This window comes from Psittacula echo, assembly GCF_963264785.1.
Source record: "Psittacula echo genome assembly, chromosome: 6".
In the NCBI taxonomy this organism is placed as follows: Eukaryota; Metazoa; Chordata; class Aves; order Psittaciformes; family Psittacidae; genus Psittacula; species Psittacula echo.
Genome location: NC_137743.1, coordinates 71,238,650 through 71,261,739, shown reverse-complemented (window position 1 = coordinate 71,261,739; position 23,090 = coordinate 71,238,650). Strand labels below are relative to the sequence as shown.

Below are 23,090 nucleotides of genomic sequence, written 5' to 3'. Positions count from 1 at the left end.
GCAAGAGAACTGGTGGTGCAATTCCCACCCTGCTTCATTTCCCTCTCTCTCACATACACTCACACATTTCACAAGATATATCTGCTCTTCCTGACAATTTTAGCTATAGCTGAAGGGAAGGAAAGACACTTTGAATAAAAATACCTCTATATAGAGAAAGGATTTGTCCTTGTTTCTCCAAGGTCTTCTCTAACTAGGATCCATGAAGAAGCATTCCACTGGATAAGAGAAGCACTATTACCTACCTCTGGCTGCTGTAGAAAAGGGGCTGGATTAACCAGAGCTTTGGTCTTTGACTAGCTGACACCCAACAGCTCATACATAAACCACTGCAAGTTCTTCTTGCTTCCTTTGCAAAGAGATCCAAAAGCAAATGTAAAAAAAGGCATACAGATGAAATCTACTTTAATATGACTGGTTGAGTTAGAAAAAATACCCAAAAGAAGCATGTGGTTAAGAACGTCGAAGGTAACAAAATCTGAATGTAAAATTCCTTGGCTGAGTCATCACGGTGCCAGCATGATACCCGCTAAGACTCTTGGTCAGAACTTCACTGCTGGCACTTTTAGCCCCTTGTTATGCTCACTCTTAGCTTCTCTTAGACACTGTTATCCATGCTTCTTCCTTTGGTGAGGTTACCAGCTCATATTTTGTCTCCATTACTTGTCCTTTCACTGGGTGGAGAAACAGTTTCCTTACCAGGACACTCAGCAGAACTGTAGCCACCATATAGGCAAACCTGAGTGAAGAGGCAGAAGGGAAAAAAAAGAGTAAAACCCTTGCTATGATGTAAATCTGCTGAAGAACAACTGCCAGCTTGGACGGATTGCCTCAGCAGTAACAGGAAGAGGCTTTTAAGCACCTTCTCTCCTGTCTGCCACAGACACAAAGACCTCCTTCCCTATGCTCACCTCAACTCCGGGCACTCCTGGCTTCCTGAAAAACCCAACAAGGAGAGGTTTTTCATGGTTGATTCTTCATTGAATCTCTCCGGGTCAAACCTATGAAAGACAAAATACACTGAGGCTTTCTATGTGGGCACAGGATTCTTTCCCCAGACACATGTGCGAACACACATGAGTAAAGAAACTGGCAACGAGATACTGAATCTCACTAATTTGCTCTCTCTAAATCATGCTGGGTAATTCCATACACATATATATAGGCAATTGTGCATCCACTTCATTGAATTTCCCAGCTGCTCAGCTGTGTCCCAGCTTGGTCAAAATGCTGATAAACTGAGTTAGTGCGACACAGGGCTGGAACTAACATGCATTACCCCTCAGCAGTGGGTATTTAGCCTGAGTACACAGCTGAGCTGATGCTGCTGCCTGCCCCCTATTCCCCTCCAGGGCACACACAATCTGATTTGTTGTCTTTTCCCTCTCTCTGTGTCCCTTCCTCTATCACTTCCAAAAATACTTCCCTTTTCAACTTGCCCCTCACCCTTCTCTTCAAACAGCTGGTGTGTGTATGTGTATGTGCTGGGGGAGGGAAGCTGGTGACTCATTCAAGTGAGAAAAGTGGCTTCCAGCATTAGGATGGTGAAGTCTGTGAGAAAACTATTATCCAGGGCTGGCATGGGTTAAAACAAGATTCCCATAATCAACTAACTACAGGGAGACTAATAAAATACAATTCAATTTAAATACATATATAAAAAAGAGCAATCAGGAAATTTGATGGATGGAAGTCAGTTCCCTTTCAGCTAAACCTTTCTTCTTATACTTCAAGCCTTTGGCCAACTGCCTGAACACCCAAGCTCTGCTTCTACCAAGGTGAAAAGGCATGTGGGTGCTGACCCTCAGTAAAAGCAGCATCAAACTTACATTTCCCTGAACTGAAGAAGCAAATTAGAGATGTTGTAATAGGAAAGAAAATGCATTCGCCTAACAAAGAAATAGGGAGGGCAAACAGCCACGCACAATATTTTTGTACACTAGGTAGGTAGATAAAAGGATCACAAAGAGCTAACCTCTCTCTGTCACTGAAATACACATCTACCTCAGGCTAAACCACAACCTCCTTCTCCTTGGAATAAATACAGTGTTTATAGAAGTCCTCATGGTCCCTCCCACAAGGCCTCAGTAAACCCTTCCTAAACACAGTGCGTGTCCTATTCTAGTGGGCAATCCCTGCCAAGATGCTCGTGAATCAGTGCATCAATGCCCGACCCTTTTGTAAGAGCTACACTTGCAGGAGAGGACAAGTGCTGTTCTAAAGGCTGTATTCTTTCTGCTAAATCTCAGCTGTCTGTTCTCTCTGTCTGGAATAACTGACCCACATTTTTTTCCCAGCCCAAGTGAAGCAAGTCAAATACATGTTAATATTTGCCACCAGGAGGCCACAGGAAGCTACAGCAATTTTTTCTTTAACCTCTGAAATACTGGCCTGGATCCAGTTTTGCTTTCACAGATAGAAGAAATGAGGAAGCATTTCCCTTCTGCCTGGAAAAATTAAACTTCAGACTGACATTTCCTCCTTTGCATCATGATGACAAGTAGTGAGTCCAAAGCCATGCAAATCACTGTTTCTCTCTCACAGAAAACCTTAAAAAGAATTTACTGGCATTTGCCACAGAAGCTGCGTGCATGTGTGCACGCAAAAGTAGGTTTTTTTAAACTATTACACATACATGCACACGCAGACTGCAGCATGGGAGGATCATGACTTCAATTGACCCAAAATCCCACCCACGGAGACAAACAAACCAAGACCTTCATAAATTGATCTTCTTACAGACTCCCTTTCATCTCCAGGATCTGCTTAAGGCAGGTCCTGCAGCCAAACAGGCTGTGCTCCATGATCTAAAGAATATTAATTAAAACCCAAAAGGAATTAGTTGCAATAAAAGTCTTTGATTTTACATACTTATATGGTGACGGCCAAGATGAACTATCCTGCAGCATCACACCAAGAGCATAAAGAACAAGTGTCTGCAAAGAAAATTAGGACATGTATGTCAGAGCAGAAAGAAATGCACAATTAAAAGACACGTCTGGACAGCCCTGCTGGGTGACAATTATTCTGTAGACTACTCAGATTTATTAGGTGGATTAAAAAGATAATATGCTATATTCATCTACAGATTTCCATAATCCATGCCCAAATGTTAGGATCTTAACTTCTAAGGCGCATGCTGCAACTGTTAGTAGTTAGAGAGGGTCTGATGGCATTCCTCTGCTCTTGATGGCATGTGTGTATGGACTGTTTTATCCTTTGCAGTGGAAGGTACCATACTGTGTGGGAAACATGGGTGATATGATCAGGCTTGAAATTTTGCTCTTTTATGCACAACTGAGTCCATAAGCCACTTCAAAAGTTGAGTCGTCCCTGGTGGATCCAGAACTGGAAGCAAATCTGCTCAGCAGGAAAACATGAATCCCCAGAGCCTTTCCCACAGAGGAACTGCAGGGCAAACTTTGAGCTAAACTGTACATTCAGATGACAGACAGCTGCTCAGGTTCAACCGCTTCAGAAGAAATGTTCTTCCTGCCTCACCCCTCCACGGAAAGAAAAGGAAACAGCAAATACCCCTACAGGAAAGGAGAGCGACCTAGTGCTCTCAGTATGGCCCTACCTCTTTGGGGATAGTATGCTGGTCGACTCTGCCCTCCAGCTCCTGCAGCTGTGCAGCAATGGGAGTAAGTTTTGCTGTCCGCACTGTCTCACACAGAACTTGCCGACAGTATCTGCAATCGGTAAGATTTGGTCACTATAACCCTCACAGAGAAAAGCTTGTCCATGTCCTTGTGGCAGCAAGGAGAGCTGAGTCACCTGCTGTACTAAGGGTCACAGTCTGCTCCTGAAGCTCTGTCAAGCCACACTGAGGCACTTCATTTTTTTTCTGGCAAGGAGTCCCAACATGCTTGAAAGAAGCATTAAATCTCATTGTCAGCTTTTAGGGAAGGTTATCAAAATCTCTCTTTGCCACACTTTTTTAACCAGCTTTTAAACAAAACAAACTCTGCTAAAAAGTATAAACACACCAACCCCCTTCCTGGACCTCTCATGCATACAAGAAGCAACAAGAAACCCACATACTCAGTACTCCCCTATTGAAACTCTAACACTAGTATAATACAAATGCACACAGTTGCACCAACAAATGCAAAATAAAATAAAGGTACACTGCTTATCAGTCATCATCCTGTAGCCCTTTGAAAAGAAGATTATTCCCTGCTTTCTCTCTAAATATGTCTAACACAAATCTAATCACTAAAATGACTGATTACCTCTACTTTTGGAAAACTAGATCAGAAACAAGACAGTAAGCAAACAACCTGTGGCCTGGCAGCCAGGGCATTGATTCGGTCCTCTCATCTGCTGATGAACCTAAAAGGTTTCCTACAGACACCCTGAAAAGAGCAGCCTGGTCCCCACATCCAGAAGCCCTTCAGCATATTCCCCCTGTGCTGCAAGTCAGCTTGTGGTTTGATCGCTTCCAGACAAAAAGAAGGGAGTAGCTTTCGGATGCCTTCTTCTGGCCCAGTCTAGGCTGGACATCAGGCTCTAGCACATGAAGCCCCTGTACTCACCACATGAAGTAACCTTCCTCTGCTGTTCCTTCCATGGGACCCACCTGAGCTGCTCGATTTTCTCATGTGTAATTGGTCCCTTCCCCAGAACACGGTCCATCTCCTTGTAGAGATTCTGCTGAATATCTTCTGAGGTTGTCAGGAAATAGACTGCCCAGGTACACACTGGGGAAGAAATCAAGACAAGATTGGACCCACAAGATTCAATCCTTCACAAACTGCATTCAGTTTTCTTACTTTCTGTATTTGCAACATTACTTCTTGAGCCAGAAAAGAGTGACCTCTGTTCACAGCAGGCTCTACTGATTCTGCATTCAGTGGCAGGAGTAGAGACCCAAAAATTCTTTGCAATGCTATGAGGAGTTTAGGGAGCTGTGCAGTGAGCCACTCCCCCTCACAGCTCTGGGGAAAGGACCACACAGCCCCGCAGCCCTGGGGAACCAGGGTTATCAGACAAACCATGCAAATGAAAGGCTGGTTTGTCCAAAACATCAGAAAAATCCCTTATTTAGTTGGCTTCCCCAGCACATGTCAGGCAAGTACTGATGTCAGCCAATGTTTGGGGCTCCCAGACAGCTCTCTGCAGCAGGCTGGCCAGCACTTGTCTTCCCTACATCCTTTTGTGAGGTACTCGACACAAAGTATCTTCAATAGCAAAGTGAAAAAGAAACCTTGCATAAGAAATAAGCATGTAAGATGCAGTTTCCCTAAAGCTACAAGGAAATGTTTCTACCAGTCCGAACCATCTATTCATGAGAACTATCTGGAATCCCTGAGGATTTAAGCCCCTTAAAATAAGAGTATTCCTGGAGTACTTGGAGAGGATATTCTCTGGGGAGAGTTTTATCATAGTTATCAAATTTACTCTGCATATTCTTTAACACCCAGCTGCACCTGAGAGGTTTTCTTTGGAGTCGCAGCACCACTGGCTGAGATACAGGACTTGATAATCATCAAAGTAGCTCCTTTGAAAGTCTTCCACATATGGAACACACCTATCTTCCAGAAATTCAAAGCAGTCAGTCAGATTCCAGTACTCTGCCTTAATTTCCCTTCCATGTGCCAGAACCTATTTTATAACATGGTCTTTGTGGCTTACATCACCTGGTGGTTTTTCATCAAATTTAGCATCAGTTGGCTCAGGTTAGAGTGCAAGCGAAACGCAATGGGAAGAAATTCTAAGGTTCACCAAAAGACTGGGAAGGCTGTCAAACAGCTTAGTTTCAGCTCACTAGCTGTGAATCTGTGTCAAGAGTCTGATGTAAAAATTAGCCTCTTCTATACACCTATAGCCCAGGAGAAAAAGAATGATGAATATAATTCTTTAGTAGCCTAGAATAAGTGTCGTGTCATCACACACAGTTTTAGATAGCTGAATGTAAAGATGAAAAGTTACCTACAATCAGTACTTACAGTTAGCAGTGATCATGCATCCTGCCAAGGAGAAAATCATTGTGTCTTCTAGAATCTAGGAAATAAAATCTACTTCAGAGAATGAAGATCATAAGACTGTAAAGATAAAATAGAAGTGGCACACCCTCCACTCAAGCACATGAAATCGCTTTAGCGCAGAGAGCAGGAAATACATCTAGAAGACATGGAATGAACTCTCTATAGAACTTCCACTGGAATGGTACATAAGACATGCTTAATATTAACATACTTCTGGTTTATAAAAACAGCAATGAAGCAGTGGCAAGGAAAGCTACCAAAGTCTAATGCAATTAAACATTGTAGGAGTGGAAAAAAAGAGCAAGAAACCCTGCTTTAGTAAGAAATCTGACCTAATACAAAAACTTAAATCAGTCAAAGGTTGAAATGTAATGAGCTGCCCATCTAGCAAAACTCCATCACAGTGTCATGATATAAAAGCTTCACAGACCTGCTGGTCACTCAGGTTCCCTTGCAGCAAGGTGTCTATAAAGACGTGCCTGTTGAATGATCTGCCTCGGCGTTCCTTTGTAACTTTCCTTAAGGTGGATTCCATCTCCATCAGAGCTGTGGAAGCAAAATGAAATGTTTGGGTTTTTTTAATGTGGTCATCCTGAGTGCTGCAGAGAAGCAAATCCATCTCCCCAAGCAGATTTTCAGACCAGCTGTCCCTGCTGGGCTCACATACAGAAGCAGCCTCTGTTACACGTTACTGTCAATTTGGAAGGCAGTATCTCCAATTTAGTGGAAAATGTAGGAATCAAGTAAGACAGGTTGACTATAAAAAGCCACCCTTACAGGTATAACTGAGACGTGTACTCTATGAGCTGAAATCATGTAAGGGGCATTCAAATAACAGTTAGTGTTGAACCATCAGAGAATGTGATTAATCAGCCCCCATATAAAATAATGTTTGAGCCAGATAACACCAGTTGCATGGGCTTTACAGTTATAATTACTAAAGCGTGACAGCACCTCCAGCCACTGATGCTGTCCGTTTCGCTAGGGGTTCTACAAGCGTGGTGCAAGAAGATGGTTCTGTGCTAAAGAGTCTGCACAAAGAGAGAGAAGAAGGTGGGGAAAACATAGGAGGGTTTTGGCACAGAGTCACATATTTGGAGATATTTGGGTGCCTAACTCCTGGCGGATGTTGTGGGATCTAGGGGGAATCAGGGACCTAGATGCCATCTACTGTCTGATTTAAATGACCTACTCAAGACTACTCAGGAAATGCAGAGCAGAAGTTGGATCTGAAACTCGATTCACCAAGGCCCAATCCAGCCCTTTTATCTTAGAACTACCCTTCCTCCCTCCTCTCCGCACAGGAAGGCCAGCAACACTTACACACCAAGCCTCACTATCTGGAGTTCGTAAAATTGTGTCCTAATGTATCATCCTACTACAACTCAGGAAGGGTCCTGAACAAGTGCCCATGGGAGAGGCTCGTTTTAATGGGGCAGTAGTTGTCCTCAGGTTCTGAAATCCACAGAACTAGCAACATAAAGAAGGAAACACTGGGACTGGAGGATTTACAAGCAAATCCTTAGTTCTAGGTACAAGCTGCTTTTGTTTAATATCTTATCAATCAATACTGAAAGGATTAACTAGTAACAACAAAAAAGATGGAATAACTGAAAAATAAAATAACTTACTGTGAAATAATGAGAAATAAAAGCACTGCCACAATAGACCTGAAAATCATGTTACCTTGACACAGCACATCAGTGGCTATCACATGAAAGGTATCCATCAAATACCTAAAATATCAAAAAAACTAAGCTCTGTGCTTGTGCCTTGTAGCCTGTGAGTGACTGGCAGTGCATTCACCAGATGCTGCATCTTAAGAATGATCATACAGGCCAAATCAAATGGCCCCTTCTGTCTCCACAGTTGCCTGCCTCCAAAAGAGGTCAAAAGTGAATGCTTGGAAACAGAATAGGAAGGGAGCAAGCACACCACAGTACTTCCCAGGATCCTCTAGCAGTCTTCAGACTGGACAGATCCTAGAACTAGACCTGGAACTACAGTTCTACTCCTATAAACTTCTTGCACAATGGCAGGCTTGTCACTCAATTCCAAAACAATGCTCTTATGTGAGAGTAAGGAGAACACATCTGGTAGCTTATGGCATGATGACCAACTCTGCAGAAAAACCAAAAGAGCTTGGCAAATTAAGTGCTTCCATACATGAGCTAACTCTAAGTATTAATCAGAGTGGAAGGAAGACCATGATTTTGGGAAGAACCTACCATCTTCGTAGAGCTTTTTCCTAGTCATGTTTTTGTCACGGGACCCATCCAAGAAACCTTTCCCAATCTCTGACCAGATCTGAAAGAAAGAGAGAAGAGCACCATCACTCACCACAGGCTGAGACTGCTGAGACTCTTCCATTCTTTCCTATTCAGGAAAATGAAAACACCAAATAAAAGAAAGACTTCCTGTGAATATGGAACTGCTCTCCTCTTTAGGACACCGTATCCCATTCCAGGTATTACATCTATGATAGCTGAAATTGAGTTGAAATGAAACAACTGTAATTACAACTGTACGGGAAAAGGCATGGGAATCTTCAACGGGAAATAGAACTGTTTCTTTCTGACCCTATCGTCAGCAGTTTCAACATCCTCAGATGAGGACATAGCTTGGGACCTCCTAAGATTTTCCTTTCTCCACAATGTCACAAAGCCTTCAGAAGATCTTTGAAAAGGAGACGTTCCACTGGCAGTCCCAGTAGAGTTTAACTAACTTAGGTACCAAATAGCTCTCAACTGCCATTGGATCTAGGTTACTGATCCCCACAGACCCTTTAGAAACACCTTAGACTAATGACAGCAGGATTAACAGTAGGATCTTTCTGATAGTTTAAGCCTGGGACAACTGAGGCAGAGCCTTTAATCTCTTTAACATCAATGTTAAATTCTCTGCAGTAGCTTGTACTAAACTGTACGCTGACACAAGCTGTGTGCTATTGGCATGGAAAAATACAAAAGGAAATATCCTGGATCTTTGTGACACTTACTGCATCATGATACCTGCGGAATTGGATGACTTCCCCATCATCTTCAAAGCTGCTGCCCATAGCTGTCTGCGTGACAGACTTCATGGCAAAGCCCAGCATGTGCTGGCAGAGTGGCACATGTTGTGCCTCAGGGAGGGAGAGCCATTTGGCTAGCAACTCTTCTGACAGCTTGAGAGGGAAGGAACCATTAGTTGACAGCAGCAGTATCAGCAGCCTATTTACCAAACACACCCTGGAGACATTTCCACCTAGTTCCTAAGGCAGACCACACTTTCATGGCTGTGTCATGAAGCTACATTCTTTCTTGGGTTTCCTTCCATTGTTAATTTAAACAGTAACATTTTAGCCTCATATCTTTTGCCTCTTCTCAAGATTTCCCCCAACAAGGCATGCCTGTCCTCCTCTCTTGTTCCCTTTGTCACAAAAGAAACCTTAAACTCTTTAATTCTAACAGCTCCAGATGGGAAAACATATTCTGGCTGCTGGACTGAGTCAACAGAATAGCTCTTAACCTGTTTGTGGACCCAATAGGTGGTTCTTTGCTCCTCCCTCCTGTCCAGGGAAATAAATCTAGAATCCAAATTCTCCAGTACATTTAACTGCATCTGGCACCTTGGCATGAAAGGATCACTAAGATCAGTCCTTTCCCATAACTCATTGGAGCTAAGAGAAACCAAATATTCACACCATGCTTGAATGGGTAGAGGCTCTTCACTGTCTCAGACGTTTATAGTCCCAGCACTAATTTGAAAGCAGGTCCCTTATCCTAGTGATCATTCTTACTAAACTTTCCTGTGAACCTGTAAAAAGACAGCTACGTACCTTCTGGATGAGAGCACAATTACTCTGCAAGGCCTTGGTCACACCATTTTCATACAGCTTTCTCCTCATGTGACTCTCTCCTGTATCCCTATTCAGGCTGGACTGGTACCTCAAGAGGGACTTTAGCATTGTCTCAAAGGGATCCACTGAAAACAAATAAAGGAAACAGCAACCTCTTTAATCAGGCACTGCTACTTCTGACCAGTGAGAAAGGCATGGCTCCTTCCCCCAGGAACAGCTTCTTCAGGGTGTCAAGCTTCTCTTGCTCAGTGTGGGCTGGAACCTCATAAGGTCTCTTCTCTGTGTCAGGGTACCATCCTGCGAACAGCTCCTCCTGCAGAGGCTGCCTGCTAGCTCTACCAAGTAACTCTTTAGTAATAATGCCTGGGAAGCTTGTTCCCAGCTTACCAGTTCCCAACTGGCTGTGCCACCGACCTGGTGACAACAGTGAGCATGGCAATGCTCCTTCCCCTTCTCCTCCAGACTCATCTGCAGCCCTCTAGCACATTCCCCCTTGACATCTGGTGCATCCTCCTGCCCTGACCACGGCTATGCACTCAAGATATATCAGCTCGCATGAGTTACTTTGCCAGAAGTTGCTCTCCGCACTCCTTACCTCACTTCACAGCCCCAGCAAACCTCATTTGACACCCTACTGCTCTGCATGATTTTCCTTGCATGCAGAGTTCCCTGCTTAAGAGCCCTTCTCAAACTAACACCTACCTCTCTCAGCCAGGGCTGCCTCCAGCAGAGAAGCTCTTACAGAAAACAGTACCCTACTAAGCTACAGAACACTTTCTACTGCTAATCACCTTACTTTCCACCTTCCCTCCATACAGACACTTGCAACAACATATAGACACAAACACATATCTTCCATTATCCATATCCATGGCTCACTTCAGTTAGATTTTTAACTCTGAATTTCACCACCAGGGGCCTCTATTTAATAAATTTCCTGAATTAGGTGGTAATGCAAAACTGTGCAATAAAGCATGGTCTGTGTTTTTCCCTCTCTATAAACTTTTCTGTGGGTCTTGCAGAGCTGGCAGAATCTTTAAGGAACTATTTGGAAGCAACAATCAAGGAAGGTTTCAAGAGGAGTGTTTTCACTGTTTACCACAATCTATTATTTCTCCCAGGTGCAGAGTGAAACCTCTGGAGCATCAGAAAACATCAAGGCTGGGACTCTACCAACTGGGGATGCATCTAGGATTCCCCTGTGGATGTATCTAGGATTCCCAGCAGAGATTCAGGGACTCATTGTGCTACTAGACAACCATACAAGAAGAGGCAGTTCCCACCTGCAGAGGACTTACTACCCAATGACACAAAAGAAGCTAACAAACCCAGAAAGCACGAATACGACAAACTTTCCTAAATGCTTTTCTCTCACATAATTTGCCTTCCAATGTTTCTAAACTCTGGATCTTACCCCCTTTCTCACTTTGAGTGACAAGGAGTACATGTATGTGTCGTTTGGCGCAGCAGATGGTACCTGAGGTTCTCCACGTGGAGCAGGCTGTTATCTGACTCTAGCTGCTGCTGACAATTCCTCCTCCAAGGTACTTTTCCATGGAGCGGTGGCTGCTGCTATTCATGTGACAGCTCTCTGCTGACTGGCCCTGGCAGAGCTAGGCGCAGTACCAGAGTAGCCAGAAAGACACACGGCTGGTGGTAAAGCCCACACAGCAAATCTGGCAAGCAGAGGCATCTGGAGAAGCCAGAGGATGCTTAGCACAGTCACCTGCAGAAACTGCAATTCTCCTGGTGCATATGAAAGAAACCTGCTGGATCAGCCATGAGCTCCACTTTTTTCTCCCCTGTCCCTAGTGCAAACTGGAAGTTCCACGCCACTGGTCCATTCAGTGTTGTGATCTCAGTACTGCAGAGCCCAGGCTGTCCTTTGCTCAGAGCTGGCCATACCTCACAGTACTTGAGAAACAACTATTTCTCTGCAGCTGCAGGAGGCTAGTGACTCCACAAGGTGCAAATTGCCTCTTGAGACAGAGCTCTGGCCTGCCAGTAAGTCAATGGACTTCTTCCTTTGTTCTTGTCTTGAAAACATCTCTAGGGTTATATTTTCAGTCCTCATATTGAAATTTTGACCTTACTTTCCACTTACAAGGAGATCTCTCTCATCCCAAGAACCTGAGAGCAATGTTGTGGACACCACTGTAAGTAAATATGGAGAAAAAATAACTCTGGATAGTCAAGACAGACACCAAACAGAACTGAACATCAGAGATGGAAAGGACCTCTGAAGCTGCACAGTACAAATGCACGGGCTAGGACTCATAACTCCATCTATAGCATCCAGTGTGCTTCAGGTTCGTTGTTCCAACCCAAAAGGCAACATCGACTCATGGGAGTTTCCCAAGTGGGTGTCTGAACACACTGCTACTGCTGATCCTGAACTAGTCCCCCCTGTTCACATCCATACCCTTCCCAGGCCTGGACTACTTCCTCATAGCCTCTCACAGGAATCACTGGTATCAGCAGCAAAGTTTTACTTCCTTTGAATTCACTTTGCAAATTAATCTCAACCAAGCTTCAAGGAGCTATGAAAACATACCAACTACAAATATTGCTTTAAGCATGAGGGGAAACAGTCTCCTGGCATTGGGAACCTTTTAATAACTATGAATACAACTAGTCCAACTTCAAGGCTCTCATAAAAGATGCACTATCAGCGCCTCTCTCTCACTTTCTCTCTCCAAGAAGTTTGATCATATCAGGTTGCTCAAAGCCCCATCCAGCCTGGCCTTGAACACTTTCAGGAATGGGGCAGCCACAGTTTCTCCAGGCAACCTGTTCCAGTGTCTCACCACCCCCACAGTAAAGAACTTTTTCCTAATGTCTAATGTAAATCCACCCTCTCTCAGTTGAAAGCCATTCTCCCTTGTCCTGTCACTACATGCCCTTGCAAAAAGTCCCTCTCCAGCATCCTCATAAGCCCCCTTTAGGTACTAGAAGGCTGCTTATCAGGTCTCCTTGGAGCAAATGATACAGAAAGTGTTTTGCTAGAGCTGCTTAGCTACTATATGCACGTTTATACCTCAAAGCTCCAGGAAAAATAATCAGAAAGATTCCTCACCTCTAATAAAGTTTGAGCACTTTTGACAAGTATCAGTGCTAAAAGGAAAGCATTGATACAACATCACTGCTTTCTCAAGTCTGAGTTCAGTACAGATCATGAGAGCCCTTCTTAAGCCTGCTGCTGCTGCCTTTATGAGGATGCCCCCATAAGCTTTTCCTTCTCCTGGGCTGAATACACTTTCCCTGGCTCCTCCTGCTTGACAGGCTCCCACCTTCCCTGAGAGCACAGGCAGCCTTTCTTTGCATTTGCTTTATCCAAAATCATGCCTGAGCAGAGTCAGAGCCATACACAGGATTCTGGGTCTGGCTCATGTTCATCTTGTATAATAGCTGAGATGTTTTTGTCTCTCTACAGAAAATACATGACTCAACGTACCCTTCTCTTTTTTTCCATCCTGCAGGCAATTAATGCAGCCTGCTTTTGCTCCTCCCCTTCCTGTTTCTGCTACCCCAGGCTCAAGGTTACCCATCTCATTTTTTCCCTGTACTGACAAGGGGTCTCAGCATGATGCAGTCAAGGCAGACTGCTAACGTAAGTGGGAGTATTTCACCTCCCCAACACAGCATTTCACTTTCCCAACACAATCCAGCCTTGCTTCCTCTTCCACTTCTCATATCCCATTACCTCCAGCTTCAGTGACGACTCAAGCGGTATCCAAGCAAATTCTGAACCAAAACCCTGACAGAAACACAGTTCTATCACTTTCTTTGTCTGTTAGTCTAGTTATCAAAGAAGTAAGGCATGCATTTCCTATTTATCCCAATGCTTAAAAAACGCTCAGTCCTTAGCATAGCAGGACACTGGACTAGCCTGTAGCTGCCTAGGTCACTTCATTTCCCACATTTAAGTCCAGGAACTTTATTTAGTTTTCTCTAGTATTTTGGCACTCCCAAATTCAGAACACTTCAGGGAACTTGCGTGCTCAGAGGCCTGTCACCACTTTTCTGGGACTGTGCTCAATTCCCCCCAAACTCGCTTGACTGCATTCAGATCTTTCAGGGTGAGTTTCCACCTTCTGGAGTGCCACTGCTATCTACTGTGACTTGCTGATCTTTGTTAACGCCCACTACTTCCCCAGATTGTCACCATTTTGTTCAAGTCTGTCATGCAACTATACAAGAAGCTTACCCATCACAACCCCAGCATAAAGCAATGATGAGATACCTGCCTGTGCCTAAAGACAGACTACAGGAACAGGTCAGAGATGTGCAACCAGTACCTCAGTCAACCTTGTAAGATGAAAACTGGAAAAACAAGAGGTTAAGCCCAAACAGAAACTGAGTTAACGTAGTGTCTGTGATCACCTTAGGACACAAAACACACACCTAAGAGGCTTACACCATAAATGAAAATACCCTACCAGGACTACAATGGTCAACTCAGCTACCAGCACCACTGACCACTTCTGTGACTAGAAGATCATTTAAGGTTTTTAGCACAAAATTCTGCACACCAAAATAAAACGGAAGTTAAAGAATTTCTTCAAACAATACTTTAAACCTCAGACTGAACCGCACAACAGGGCTATCACAAACTAGCACAGCTAATTTAGCAAAACTCCCCCTCTTAAATTGTATTTCAAGCTGCTTTTAAGATGTATGTCAAGTGGTTACAGGATCTTCACCTTGCTGTTTCAAGCGACATTAATGAGCATGATGCTTTCCATAAACATCTGCCTGTAGGGAATGGTAAAAGACACAAGCACACTAATTTCTTGACAGCCACTGAACAGCAGCAACTCTTGATCACTGATATAACAAGTCCAAATAAGCAGGACCAAAGCCATACCTGAACCACCATGTCAGATGCAAACTAAGTCTCACTTTCTTTCTACTTAGAATGAAATCTTAATTTCCTTCAACATGGGATGCCCATCAAGGCCAGAACTAACAAATGGACTCAAGGACAAAGTAAACAACACTTACACAACCGGTTGGGGTTAATATGTCGTTTCAGGAGATCAATGGAGCCAAGGCTGACAACAAGACGCCTTCCAAACCAGAAAGAGACCAACGGGCCATATTTCTCATGAAGATTCACCAGGAACTCATGCAGACTCCTGCTAGCAATGATATCTGGAAGGTTGCCATCCCTGAAGAACAGAAAGTGGGTATCTGGTCATGAACCGCATCCTCTGCCAAAGCTGAACTTGATCGATGTGGAGATGGAAACTACTTACTTTTCATCAGTTGGAGCCAGCCCAGGGATATCTGATGCTTGCCTAGATGCCTAGAGTAAAAGGAAATGTATCGACCTCCTTGAACGTAAGATTTTATACAAGTCCCACAGTTTTCCAGCAGGAGAGCTGGATTTTTCCACATCAATACTGCTGCACTACTTACAACGTTAACCAAATGCTAGATAACCCACATCTTCAGGCCTCAAATCTGCTAAGGCTGATGAAGCCAACCGTGTGTGCCTGGTCCCGCTGGCTAAACCAGCACTATCCACCTGGTTAGAGGAAAGAATCCCGCAAAAAGATTTAGAGGGTCAGGTTTGCAATGCAGATCTTACACCCAGATTTTGCCCTGGGGAGCCGCACAGTGCAGCACTGCGAGGTGAGCAGACAAAGCCGTTCTAAGCAGGATTCACACAAAACGTGGTCGGGCCGACCTGCCGCCGGCACCAGCCACGTCCACGGCAGGACCTGGGCCCCGGGACACGACCACGGCGAGCCCGAAACCCCACCGAAGCCCAGGAGATGTGGAAGGGGCCTGGACCGCCCGGGGAGCGGTGGCGGCTCGGCCCCAAGGCCGCTCGCTCCCTGCTCGCCTGCAGCGGGGACCGGGCCGTGCCTCCTCCCTTCCCACTGCCGGCAGCATTACCGGGTAGAGGTAGAGCACGGCGCCCACCAGGATGAGCAGGAAAGTGACGGCGAAGATAGCGAAGTCCAGCATGGCAAGATCAGGCCGGGTCGGGGTGGCGGCGGTAACGGCAGCCGAGCCCCACCTCACGGGCAGCTGGCGGGGCAGGAAGGGGCGGGCCGGGTCGGCCCGCGCCGAGTCGGGGCAGGGCGGGCTGTGGTTACACACAGCGCCCGCGGCGGCATGGGGGGCCCGAGGCGCCTGCTGCTGGTGTCCAACTCCACCCTGCACGGAGGGGGGTACCTGGGCCACTGCCAGGAGCACATCAAGAGCTTCCTCGGGGAGTAAGCGCTGCGTGGGGGCTGCGGGACCGCGCCAAGGGGGCCCCCCGCCCCTCTAAGAGCTCTCTCCCTCCCCAGGAAGGTGAAGCGGGTGCTGTTCGTTCCCTACGCCCTGCACGACCGCGATGCCTACGCCCGGACCGCGAGAACGAAGTTTGAAAGCTTGGGTAAGGCTGGGCCGGCGCCGAGCCCCTCGGGCAGCTGCCGGGAAACGTCGCCGTGGGGCAGCCGTGAGGAGGAGGTGAGGCGGTGAACGCCTCTGGGAGAGCAGGCTGTTGTACTGGGTGGGGATGGGTTCGGCTAGCTCTGCGGCACGCTGCGGAGCCACGAACAGCAGGAAGTTGGTTGCTGACTCCCATCTAGAAGTAGATGCTTTTGAGGCCTCCGGACGAAATCTTACAGGGAGGAAATGTTTATTCCTAAGTGGCATCTTTTTATTCTCCTTAAGCACGTGGGGATTCTTCTAGGAGATCTGAAACCTTCTCAAGCCGTGCAACTACTGGTATTAAGTGAAGACCATTACTATAATGTGCTTCCCTGATGAGCAGCAACTGAGCTTTGCTTAGGGCAATGATCTTTCCAGAGCAGCCTACAGCAACACCTCCACCTCATATCTATCACCATTAAGGATAACTTTGGATTTGTTACTGTAGGAATAGTCAGTACTCACTTCCCTGACCAGCACACTGCTCCTTGCCTTGCAGAACGATTGTTGCTATCACATGTCCATGTTCTTCCATCTCTCCTGGTACTTCCCATACTCAGTGAACCCCAGCAAGGCAAATCTGTGAAGGCTAGACATTTTAGCCATTACTAAAACAATACTCAGATCAGATACTTGCACTAATGCAAGGCATCCTGTTCAGACTCACAGCCAAGCTGAAGACTGACAGCTTTTTCTTATTTTCTAGTTAGTTGGTAATGCTCAGCATGACTTCGTGCCTGAGCCTGCACCTGCTGAGTGAAATGCTCTGCCCTTGGACACTGAGCACATATATCCATAAAGCAGGCATTTCCATTGGTACAGCTGGATGCAGAAGCCCTGTGCTAGACAAATGCTCTGATTTATGTTGTAGAGTTCTCTGAAATTTCCCTGGTTGTTTGGTGAGACATTTGGCTTAGGGTCGGGGTGGGTAGGGAGGGATTGGACATACCACATTCTTCCACCAAACTGAAGTGGCAAAGGTAAATACTTTTTTTTTCTTTTAAGGTTATGGGCTGGACAGCATTCATGAATCTTGTGATCCAGTGGAAGCTGTAAGGAAATCTGAAGCAATATTTATCGGTAAGTTTTACTTCTTGCTCTCTGATGAGGGCTTATGTAGAGCACTGGATTAGTCCTGCTTAGAGCTGGTACTTCTACAGTGACAACAATGAAAAAGTTGGATCTAGCAATTATTAGGAACTACATAAAACAGCACTTTGATTTGGAACAATAACACCCTAAATTTAATGGTGGGGAGGGAAATATTAGAGATTAATGGAAATTCATCTCTAGAAAGTTTCAATTCTCAGTTCCAAGAAGATCCAGGGCTACTGTGCTTAAACTGCCCATAGTCCTAATACCATGCTCCTGCATATAAGAACAGTGTCTGTTGTCATACAGCCAGCATCAGTGTTACAAGGACTTGGGGCCTGCCCAGTGACCATCCTTCTGAAGCTTCTGGTTTTACTGCTGCTCAAAGCAGGATACTATCCTGAATAGAGCATAGAAATCATTGAGCCTGCCAAATTTATAAAGACTTCAATTAAAACTGGTGGCAAAAGCACACTATATAAGCTGGACTCTCTTTTTGCAGGAGGTGGGAACACATTCCGTCTCCTGAAAGCTCTCTATGACAACAGTCTGATACAGGAGATCAGGAAAAGAGTTCTTGAGGTAAAAACTACAAGACTTGGGCCAAGTCTGAATGGCAGAATCTCATGCATAAGCTGTTTTTCAGACTAATCCAAGTTGATTCTACACCTTTGTTTCTAATATACTTCAAATACTGAGCCATCTCATGCAATCTGGTGAACTTAAATTCTGTGGCCAAATAGGGCTGTCATTAGTCACTGAAGCCTGAAAAAGAGTAAGGTCAGCAATCTGTCTAGGGCAGTTTCCAGATGTGGGACTGCAAGACTTTGTGATGGACAATGCTGTGTAGTACCTTAGAAGTAAGGCCCTCAACTTACCATACTAATGAAGAGCAGTGCAAGATTTAATCTATGTCCAGAAACCCTGCTTTTCAACTTGAGATGTCCACTTTGTTTCTTGTTAATAGATACTGATTTGTTCACATGGCAGATCTTTTGCTAATAAACTGATGACAGAATTTGATCCATATGTGCCTTTTAGACATGTCCTTTAATGTCCTGTTGTTAGTGCTGACAGTGGTGTAATTACCTTGCATACATCCTTAACCTGGAATTATGAGTTTGCATGCTATTGAGCTCTTCTGGTCAGCAGCCCCATTCATTCTCACTGGTGAATCTTGTAAGGCACAACAAAGATACACCATCCATGGAGGAGAACAGAAGCAAGGCGTTCCCCTAGCAATACGGAACTCCAAGCGACTTCAGGCAGACTGATGCACCATTTGTTTGAAAAGGGTAGCTGCCAAGAAGAAAGGTTAGCTAGGCTCTCTTAATATAAAGAAATCCAGTGCCTGTTGCGGGCAGAAAAGACAGAAAATTTTCGAGTCCTCGTGAAGTCTAGATAACTATTTGGTTATATTAGCACCAGTTCTCTCAAGATAGCTTGTTTTTATAAATTGTTCAGCATTATCCACGTACTTGCATGTTTATATGGAATCCTTCCATGTATAGCATAGTATTATGTATGTAGTAGTAATACCAAAAGTAGCCCTAAACTGGCTGCTTACAGTACTGGTAAGTTGTTGCTGTGGCACCATTGTACTCAGCTTCAGACAATCTGCTATTTTCAGAAGCTAGTTAAGACCTGTTCAGGTATTTCCTGTAACTGAAATGTAGACCAGTCTCTCGATAGTGGGGTCCAGTATATGCACTGACAACCTCATGAGTTCCTCCTTGCACTGGGATCAGAGTTGTGAGTACAGGACATTCAACAACTAGTTCTCTCACAACCATGACATACACAAACTGTTGCTCACCTCAAAACCTGAATTCTTGTTCTGCTTTTCATCTGTAAAGTTAACAATGAGATGAGCTAGAAGGATTTTGATCTGATTGCTGAGTCTCCGAGATTGACAGAAGATGCTATAAAATGTAGTTCCTAGTTGTGATACTGCATACTAATCATTGCTTTTGTCTTTCAGGATGGGATTCCTTACATGGGATCCAGCGCAGGAACTAATGTCGCTACCATCAGCATCAATACTACCAATGATATGCCAATTGTTTATCCACCTTCCCTGCAGGCCCTAGGCTTAGTTCCTTTTAATATTAACCCCCACTACCTGGACCCAGATGTTAAAAGCAGTCACATGGGTGTAAGTAAAGCATGCCAGAGCTAACACAGGAATCAGGGTGCAGAGGTTTAATGATAATGTGCACTTGTAAGGCCTCACAAAAGCTATAGGATGTCTAACAGCTGCTTCCTAGAGCACCTGGAAATGCCAATGAAGCAGTAACACTTTACTCCCTCCTGAAGTTTTACTTTGAGTGGGAAGAGGAGTTGGCAACAGTATTACTGACATGGAACAAAGTGTTTTTCACAAACAGAAGCTTTGCAGTATCTGAAATACTGCTGCTTCATACCTGGTATGGAACTGGAGGGGTGAGGGAACTTGAAACATTAAGAGGCAATACACTGTTTCTGCAAAGTCCTATTATAGTCTGTCTTGCCTGCTGCTTGACTCAAGTTAAACATACATTAAGAGGCCTAAATATCTAAAGGTCTGAAGAAACTATCAGAACAGGGAGATACTAGGATTGCATGCAGTCTTGTTCTGTAAGAAAATACCTAGGGACCAGTGTCCTCAGAGAGAGCATAACCGGTAGTGGCCAGTGCCGAGCAAGCACATGTACTGGTATGGCAGAAACTTCAACCACAAAGATGGCCATCCACTGTACGGAGGAGCTGATTCTTGAATAGCTTGCTAGGAGCCACTTCCTCAGAGAGCAGTTTCTGTGGTGCATCTTTTAATAGCCCAAAAACAACTCTCCTTGTAAGCAAAATTTCCCCATGGTTAGAGAAGTATTAAGACTTAGGGAACAATGAAGAGATGAAGGATCAGGGTGGGCTTCTAGAATGTAGATGAAGTTGTAGGTACCCATTTAATCAGCTTGTCACTAGATAAGCAGGCAGTCTTCTCCCTATAAATAACTTCTGCTCTTTCTCCAAGAGGACGCTGGAAGCTCTGTGCCGTACCAAGTCCCTGCTGTGTTCCTGTTTCCTTACCAACAAATCCTTCTGGTTTGATTTCTTCATCTACTGTTGCTCAGTTCAGCAGCAAACTCTTAGGAAACATGGCAGAGCTTCTCACAGAAGGAAATTCTTCAGTGTAATACCTACTTAATGACAAATAAGCATATACTTAATCAGTAGAAATTCATGGTTCACTAACCTCCTCCCTGAAGGTGGTATCTCATCCATTTGCTTCAGTGCTCTTGTTCTGAGGGTGAGCACATATAGATAGCATTAAAGCAAACAAACAAAAACCCAGAACCAAAAACCCCAAAATACTGGTTGAATTGAGTGGAAATAAGTTTTAAGACTTATCAGGATTGGGAGGGTTCTGTTTGATCAACCCGCAGCAATTACTGCTAATGATGGCGGGTAAAATACATATCTATTAAAGTCAATCCTGTCACTCCATTCTGTTTGAGGGGAAGTACCTGTTTTGTTTAATGTTATGAAATTGGTCAGTGTTGCACTAACTGGATAGCTCCAAATCCTACCTGACTTCCTGGGCAGCTAAATCTACATTCATTATTGCAGGAGACAAGAGAGGAAAGAATTCGCCAGTATCATGAAGAACCAAACACCCCTCCAGTTCTGGTGGGTAGTAACTTCCAGTCAGGCACTACTACTGATTTTATATGGCTGTAGTATGGTAAACATTTATATGCATTCTTGCTAGCTTTCACTGTCATTTTCCTTGCCTGAAGTTCCAAGCCTTAGAGAACTGTGGCATTGAAGGCTAGTTGTATTCTAGCCAAGAGCTTCAAATTTGGATTTTGTTCACTTGCAAAAAATGGGTTAGAACAAATGAAATACATTCTGCCCATTAGATGCTTGGAGTCCTGTTGCAAAACACTGTATTTGAGGCAGCTCTGATCTTTCCAGTCACCAGCCACCAGTTGTGTTCTTGTATGCTGGAGGTGGTGTGCATGCAGATGGTAAGATAACTCCCTGTAATCTTTTTGAATATACTCTTAACTTTAAATTTTGTTTTAATCTCTGTAGGTTTCTGAATTTGCTCATTCAGTAATATGTGTCCCTGCCCATGGCAGGGGGGTTGGAACTAGATCATCTTAAGGTCCTTTCCAACCCTAACTGTTCTATGATTCTATGTTTATAATTACAGTATGTCTAAATGGGAAACTGGGACCTCAGAGTTTCCTGTCCCTGTGCTTGAGCTTAGAGTAATACAATCTGTACTCTACCAAACCCAGCTGGCTGTTGCTTGGCCCAAACTGGAGCTAAGAATATAGAATGTAAGAAGAATAAGAATATAAGAAAGTAGCAGAAGAGATAAGAATATAAGAATGTAGCAGAAGTAATCGTGGAAAAAATACACTTAATTGTTTCTCCTTTAAAAGTGAGAAATAAAATAAACAAAACTGGCTTCTAAAGCAAGGTAACTCACCTAGTGTTGCCTTGGCATCTTTGTTAGAAATATGTATGGAAGTCTTGCGACTCTTGTATGTAGTCACAGTGAGCTACACTAAGACTGGCCTGCTTGTGACAAGCACTCTAGCCTTTCATATAGCTTGATAATAACAGTAAATGTTACCACCTACATTAGGGCTTGCGGGAAGGTGCGATGCTGCTAGTGGAAGGAGACAAAGCCACCTTGCAAGGAGTGACAGGAGCACGCCTGTTTTTGAGGTAAATGCTTCATTTGAATTGATATCCTCCTTCACATAGAAAGGAAGAGAGATACTATTAGACTCCTGGTCCATGCTGCCTGTCCCCCACATCAGAATCCCTTAATCCCTTGCTTCCATTTCTCTTTGGGGAAAACATGAGTATTGCTTTATGCTCCAGATGAGTAAGCAGTATGACAGCACTTAAAGGATGTCTAGCCTACCCAGTTAGTTCTATGGTGTTACATCCACTAATGCTTATGCTTCCGAACTATAGTTACCATTCACAGGAAGTGCCCCTGTAGTCAGTCCTGTTACTGAAGGCCAGGGGAATGCCAGTTTGGCCCTAATGCACTGAACTCCAGAACAAGGGAACTCATGTCTTTTGTCATATAAACATTACTAAGAAATCTAATATGTATGTCCCGAGATGCAGGCAAGAAAGGGAGTCACAACTCTGCTTGATAGGAATAAGGATGCCTTGTTCTATCCCTAGAAACAGACAGAAGCACAGTCCTAGCTCCTGCTAAAGCTCACAGAATGGTTTTTCTTGTTTACAGGGGTAAGAAACCGACTGAACATGAGCCTGGAACAGATTTCAGTTTCCTCCTGATAGACAGTAATCTTCAGAATCTGTAGCCTTGTATATTCTGCAGCAAAAGTCACTAAATGGGGAGACAATGAGGAGGGAGGGAAGGGATGCTTCTAGTCCCAGGGTGGGTGGAAAACCATATCTTTATAAATAAAGATAAATATGCATTAGTAGGCTCTTTTTCCCACCCTAATTCATGTCTCAGACATCTCTCTTTCCCAGCAAAAGGACAATTTTTATTGCAATACCTGAGTAATCATAGCTATTCTTAGTCTGAAAGGGTCTGTATTTTCATGTAGCCACTTCAATTCCTTCTCCACCAAATGTTTAACACATTTAAGACAGGACACAGAGTCAGCTGTTTCTGCTGCCTAGCTTTACCTGCTAAATTAAAGAATTGTTAGTTTAGTGTATTCCCACATGTTTAGCTTCATTTTTCCACTATTAAT

General features: G+C 44.3%; 2 protein-coding genes across 2 annotated transcripts; one reads left to right on the top strand and one right to left on the bottom strand.

The window, feature by feature from the left end:
- Nucleotides 1-469: 469 nt before the first annotated feature.
- Nucleotides 470-15,812, bottom strand: CYP20A1 (cytochrome P450 family 20 subfamily A member 1). The gene is made up of 13 exons (XM_080621326.1): nt 15,736-15,812; nt 15,090-15,139; nt 14,836-15,002; nt 9,811-9,956; nt 8,989-9,156; nt 8,219-8,297; nt 6,421-6,536; nt 5,952-6,006; nt 4,583-4,703; nt 3,581-3,692; nt 2,872-2,936; nt 912-1,001; nt 470-739 (listed from the first exon to the last, which is right to left on the bottom strand). Exons 1-13 carry the CDS (start codon nt 15,805-15,807, stop codon nt 589-591), a joined length of 1,392 nt encoding a protein of 463 aa, XP_080477452.1. The 5' UTR covers nt 15,808-15,812; the 3' UTR covers nt 470-588.
- Nucleotides 15,813-15,929: 117 nt separating this feature from the next.
- LOC308222834 (alpha-aspartyl dipeptidase-like) lies at nt 15,930-22,688 on the top strand (the record flags this gene model as incomplete). Its single annotated transcript, XM_080621267.1, has 8 exons — nt 15,930-16,058; nt 16,134-16,222; nt 17,266-17,340; nt 17,855-17,934; nt 19,334-19,507; nt 20,959-21,018; nt 21,989-22,071; nt 22,610-22,688. The coding sequence occupies exons 1-8, from the start codon at nt 15,958-15,960 to the stop codon at nt 22,686-22,688; spliced, it is 741 nt and encodes a 246-aa protein (XP_080477393.1). The 5' UTR covers nt 15,930-15,957.
- Between the last annotated feature and the right edge of the window lie 402 nt (nt 22,689-23,090).

Bases quoted from the DNA above. Each gene is read 5' to 3' on its own strand.
- CYP20A1 (XM_080621326.1), bottom strand. From the start codon at position 15,807: ATGCTGGACTTCGCTATCTTCGCCGTCACTTTCCTGCTCATCCTGGTG. The intron at 9,957-14,835 runs GTAAGTGTTGTT...ATTTGTTTTCAG, and splicing joins TATTAACCCCAACCGGTTGT to TGGATCCCTTTGAGACAATG. The intron at 2,937-3,580 runs GTAGGGCCATAC...TTTTCTTTGCAG, and splicing joins AGCATACTATCCCCAAAGAG to ACACTTGTTCTTTATGCTCT.